Below are 6,182 nucleotides of genomic sequence, written 5' to 3' on the forward strand. Positions count from 1 at the left end.
AGAAAATATGTATGCCTTTTAAACTGTCGTAGCACATTTAGGGACTTTGTCTGAGATTAACTCTGCGTGGTATCAACTTGTGCAGGTATCTACAATTTAATTATTTCAATGGAAAAATACCACCGGAGATCGGACAGTTGAAGAACTTAAGCACTCTGTATGCCTTCTGTTTGCTTAGTAAATTTTGTTGTGATTGTTTTTCTGGCATGGTTTGGTAAAGCAACCTATATGCCCATTGGTCAGATCTTTGAATGGGAACTCTCTAACCGGTGGAATTCCTAATGAGATTGGGCTACTGGCGAAGTTTTACTGCCTGGATCTTGCTCAAAACCAGCTTAGTGGTCCACTCCCTTATTCTTCAGACGGAAACAGTAATGTGAATTTTGGCCTTGATAATCTGACAAAAGTTGGGCACTTGTATTCATCTAACCTTTATACCTGTTTCTCTTTTTAGTGCAATGCTTGTATGCACTTGTAAGTAATGAGTTTGTTTGATTTTTGTCAAGCCACTTGAATAACAATGGCTTCTCAGGAGCAATTCCAGAATCCATTTGCCATTCAGGCATGAGTTTGGTTCACCAGAAGCTCAGGATATTTCATATTTTTTATTTTAACCTACAACTACCTTATGAAGCATATTGATTTTAGCTTCTCAGTTCTAGCTCTTGCAATGGTTGAATATCAATCACTTGATTTTTTGTGGCTCACGTACATCAGCCAAAGAGTGGGAGCTTATGCCTACCATACTAGAACCTGCTATATCGGTGAGGATAACCCTCACTCAGTGTTGATGATAGTGCTAGCATTTGCATGTTAAGTTTTTGGCGGGTTGAATCCGGTATGTCTAAATAATCAAAGCAGGACATTTGATATTAAAATGCTTGAAAGAACTAGAAAGCAGCTTCGCATTTGAGTTAACCATATAAATAGAATGAGATCATTCAAAAAACTAAATATCAGCTTCGCTTTCAATTAAACATGGAAACAAAGTAGGAAGAAGAATAATCTGCCAACCTAGAAAAGTTTTTTGAGATCAAAAAGAAGAACTTGGTCATTACAAATTGAAATCTTGATATGGATAATGGAGGGTTGGATTCTTGGTAGGGTAGGTTGAGCACCGACACATCTAAGGGTTGAAGCTTGTGAGATGTATGTGCGGGAAGTGTTATAATGTCTATACATGATTCCTTTGCCTTGTTAACAACATCCAAGGAAACATGGCTTCCGTGACCATCTAAAATCAAGAGGTGTCTACTCTCTTTGCCAACAGCTGCTGTGATAGCTTTGTCGAAGTGATCTAACCAAGCTTTGAAAAGCTCTCCTATCATCCATGCTTTGTTTTGTACAGCCATGGATGCTCCTGATTCACAATTTTCAATATAGTTGTCCTTAATCCGACTCCCCTTGAAGATATAGTATGATGGAATTGCTTTACCAACCGCATTTACACAACACAAAACTGTCATCCACTCACGTGAATCGCATGTGATGCCATACACAAATTTCACTCCCTTTCGTGCTAGCACCTTCATACCTTTGTCTCTTGAGCCTTGGAATCCTGTCTCATCTGCGTTCCATATATTGGAAGGTGGGTAGTTGTGATCTGCATATGCCTTTTGAAGATTGTCATGTAATGTTTTGACAATATCTGGTCTGTAACGCGTTGCGCGCGATTGATCTAAGCTCTCAGAAACACGGAATACAAGAGTGGGATGTCTCTTTCGGAAGCCGTCCCACCAACTCTTTCCTGGTATTCCATTGGAGAAAAGGGTATGTCGTTGTTGACAGATCTCTGCAACTTTAAGCTTTACATCTAGAACAGATACGCCATGCCCGGAGTTGCTCCTTTTGAAAATCCATTCTAATAAAGCAGATTCCTCTTCAATTTTCATGACCGTTGGTGGGCCCTTTCTCTTCTTCAAAGTCCTCCCCTCCTCCCAATTAGCAATTGTTGTTTTGCTCATTCCAAATTGTAAAGAGCACTTTTCTAAGGAGAGTCCTACCTCTCTAGCCTTAAGGGCCTTAGCCATATCTTCTTCTGTCCATTGTCTTTGTATTCGAGTCTTGGTTGTCTTTGGATCTGTGTCGCGAGTGTCTGTGTCTTGAGTGGGAAGTGGAATTTGCTCCTCATTTGGTGAGACCCTTGGTTTAGGGAAGGTTGGTTTAGCCACTGACGCGAATGGTGGGCTTTTGGTTAAAGTTTTACTGGCTTTCTTTCTTCTGTCGATGACTTTAGACGGCACCTTCGTGTGCTGGTTTGCTGAGGCTTTTTTTGATGTGTTGTTGACTCTTTCGTTCCTGCGTGGAGTTCTCTCTCTCCTTTTTGCCATGATTCTGTAGAAAAAACTCTATTAGAAAGGAGAGTGTCATGCAGCACATGAATGTATGAAAGATAGTGTGAAAGCAACATACTTAAAAGTAATGTGTAAGCAACATACTTACATTTGCTGCCTCAGTTTTCTTTATCTTCAAGGAGATGAGAGTATTCTTTCATTGAAAACTTCCTCTTTGGTGGTGGTAGAGGAATCTTGTCGGGGCTTGGAAAGCGCTTTTGTGAAGTACTTGTTGTTGAAGATTTGGGACTAACAAAGGGAGCTCTCCTTTTGGCCTCTTTGCATGCGAAAACTGGTATAACGTGGACTTTGCCACAACAACAAACCCTACCACCGTTTTTATGTAGTAGAAGAGATGTACAAAGTAATCCTTCTAATTGGGGATGTCTTTCCAACAAGCAGACCTTACACTCGCATGGTGCGATAGCTGCCATCAGAATTTAGATACATGGACTAAATTAATAAGAGCTGTTGTAGTGTATTGTATTGTGAAGCAGAGAATCAGGATGTGTTGGGAAGGATGTTGAGATGAATGTTGTTGTGTTTGTGCAAGCGTTCTGAAGTGGAAGGTGCTAAGTTGTGCTGTAGTGTTTTGTAGTGTGTAGCAGAGAATCAGAATCTCATTAGAAGGATGTTGGGTTGATTGTTGCTGTGTTCATGCAAGTGTTCTGTGGTGGAAGGTGGTGAGTTGTGTTGCTGTGTAGTAGAGGATTGATAGGGATTGGAGGGAAGTTGATCATGCGTTCAATATATAAATAGTGATAATCTCTGTTTGTGCGTAGCTGATTTCTCACTTTTTGCCAATACTGAGACGTGTTGTAAATGTTTGTTATGATGCTCAGGTAAGGTCATGAAGGAGAAAGATTTTGCAGTGGTGGTAGTGGACAGAATTTGCAGTTGCGATACGTGAAGTCACCGATGGAGGTGTAGCGGTGGGCTAGTTATGGAAAATATCATTATGTAACTCGGCAATGGTGCCACGTTTTCAAAACGTATCTTTACTGGGCCTTCATTTTAATTACTTTGGCGCTTAAATGGCTCTAAGTCATGACTCTCTTTTGGGGTCCGTAACGTAACTGGCTCCTCTACCCTATATGCGTAAAGTTGTGAAGAGAGAGAGAGAGAGAGAGAGAGAGAGAGAGAGAGAGAGAGAGAGAGAGAGAGTCATCTACATAAAGTTGCGCAGAGTGAGACTGTTGTCACATGCATGCATGTAGGGAGAATGAATGGATGAGAGCGCAAATGGACACGAGAAATGAAATTAGAATAGAGAGAGAAGAGGAATCTGTAGTGATTCTCCCTGAAGGACAATAGAAAATGAACTGGGGCAACATACCTGACTGAATTTTATTTGAAAAAAAGCGCGAATCAAGTAATATACGATGTGTAAGGGCAGCTTGCACATGTCACGCAAAGTAGGGAAAGAGCACCTGGATGAGCTACACAACATGTGAGGAGTTGGGCATCAGATAGTGCAAGCAGCAGACATCGATGAGAGAAGGAGCTGGTTATTGTAGCGAGAATCTAATAGATTCATCACAACATTTACCCAAATTCAAACCTTGCTTGGGAGGTTTTGAGCGGCTCGATTCGATGAGGAGTGGAGCGGAATCTACAAAGATTCCACTGAATGAAATCAAGAAGCAGCCAATTATATTTTATATATAGGGTATGAGGAGAAAGGCTCAATGTTGTATAATGAGGCACAAGCGATCCAAATTTTGGCTATTAACTTAACACTGTGATTTGCATAATATAGATATAGTATTCAAACGTCCAAGGGCACAAAATGTTTCTCTGTAGACAAATCGGAATAACTTCATCACACTTCATGCTTGTTTTTGTTTTTATGTGTGTATTCGGTCATTATAGACTAGTATGGGAGAGAGAGAGAGAGAGAGAGAGAGAGAGTGTGTGAGAGTTCCAAGTTATGGAAAGATGAGGAGGCGGCGGCCGCCGTGGCCTCCACCTCCGTAGCCCCTCCCACCGCTGCCATACCCACCAGAAGCGCTGCCCCAACCAAAGCTGCCGGAGCCAAACCCCTCCCCACCGCCGCCATTTCCAAAGCCATCCCCTCCTTCACCGAAGCCACCGCTGCCGCTGCCGCTGCCACCACCATCGCTGTCGCCAAAGCCGCCATCACTGAAGCCAGTGCCTCCTGTGCCGAAACCACCCGCACCGCCTCCTTCTCCACCATGCCCGTATCCCTGTCCGCCCCGACCCCAGCTGCTGCCCTCACCTTCCCCACCTTGCCCCCACCCTTCACCCCCATACCCCCCTCCTCCTTCCTCCACTTTCTCTCCGCTGCTGCATGCCCATGCCAGCCCTCCCCTTCTCATGGTACCTCCCATATAATTATCACCCACCATCACCATCACCACCACCATTGCAAGTAGCTGCGCATACAAGAGCACACCATGAACCCTGCCCGGCCCCCACATCCTCCTCATTCCTTATATATTGCCACCGGCTGCTCCTCCATTTATAATACCAGCGCCGACCGTACTGCACCCACAAACATATAAAATTATTGCCTAATTTCAGCCCCCATATTCCCACCCACGAAGATCGCCATTCCACTAAAAGAAAAGCAACTCACCGTCACCGCGCATCCATTTTTCTAAAATCACTGTTCGAGGATCGTAATCCTGATGTGTGTGTGTGTGTGTGCGCGCGCGCGCGAGAGAGAGAGAGAGAGAGAGAGAGAGAGAGAGAGAGGACATCTCTACAGTACTTTGAGCAACTTCTAAAGTAGTATAAACAATCTCAAAGATCTATCCCACAGCTAGCCCTCAACTTACTCCAGAAGGAAATTGGATAATCAATTTGCTTTTATGCACTCATTTTGGATTCAAGGTATGCCATTTTTAGTTTTTCTTTTTGGGGGTGGGTTTGTTCTTGGGCTTCTAAAGGCCTTAGTATCCGAACTATGAGGTCGTTTAAAATTTGTTGCTTAACATGTGTCTCTGAAGAGAGCCTTAAAAAGTCTTAAAGAAAATTGAAAAGAAAAAACCCATGTCTTTTCAAGAGATCTTTCCTTTTCTCAAAAGCTGCATTCAATTTTTTTTGAATCTTTTTTATGTACGATTAATCATTTTAAAATTAATTAAATTTTACAAAAAAATGACACATTGCACATAAGCAAGGCTATCCCTTTACATAGAATAAAAGTCTTCTCATTTTTTAAATGCAAGAAGCTTTTCATTTTCCTAAATCATAAACCCTAAAACCCATTCATTTTTCAGATTCGGATCGGATCTCTGAGTCCTAAAGAAAAAGAACCTTCCCCTTGTCTCGTCCACACAGAGCTTCGTCACCTCTCTATCTCTATCTCCACCATCACCTTCACACATATGGTTTCTCTTTGTGTTTTTGCCATGATTGTTCACATAGTTTTTAGGTTAGTAGGTTTATGAACTTGCATTAGCTTAGGGTCATAATTGATTGCTTGTTTTTCATGCATGGAACTGAAATTTCAAGTGGTTTAATCTTCACGATAGTTTATGTGTTTTTTTGCTTTATGTTGTCTAATTTTAATTATGATTGACCCATCTCTTAGAAGCAAAAAATCACTTTGCATGATTGTTCATTTGTGCTCCATGTTTTATTCATTTTTGGTGGCCCTTGATGCTCATTACTTGTTCTTATGTTTTGCAACTCAACATTTCTTTTATGGACTTTTTTTCTACCATGTCACCGTATCTTGGTTCACCGTCACACGAGGACGTGCACCAAATTAGGAAGGAGGGAATGTTAGCAGCGGCTAACACAGGCTACACCAATTATGCACCAAGCTGTGTATGTGCTATAGTGCACAATATTTTATGTTCATTGTATAGGGCTTGGGCT

General features: G+C 42.0%; 1 protein-coding gene across 1 annotated transcript; it reads right to left on the reverse strand.

Annotated features, from left to right (window-relative positions):
• Window positions 1-1,028: 1,028 nt before the first annotated feature.
• LOC147417425 (uncharacterized) lies at window positions 1,029-4,629 on the reverse strand. Its single transcript, XM_086506935.1, has 2 exons — window positions 2,443-4,629; window positions 1,029-2,334 (listed from the first exon to the last, which is right to left on the reverse strand). The coding sequence occupies exon 1, from the start codon at window positions 4,603-4,605 to the stop codon at window positions 4,207-4,209; it is 399 nt and encodes a 132-aa protein (XP_086363061.1). The 5' UTR covers window positions 4,606-4,629; the 3' UTR covers window positions 1,029-2,334; window positions 2,443-4,206.
• Window positions 4,630-6,182: the final 1,553 nt, after the last annotated feature.

This window comes from Adiantum capillus-veneris, chromosome 30 (assembly GCF_014529385.1).
Source record: "Adiantum capillus-veneris isolate H3 chromosome 30, ASM1452938v2, whole genome shotgun sequence".
Classification (NCBI taxonomy): Eukaryota; Viridiplantae; Streptophyta; class Polypodiopsida; order Polypodiales; family Pteridaceae; genus Adiantum; species Adiantum capillus-veneris.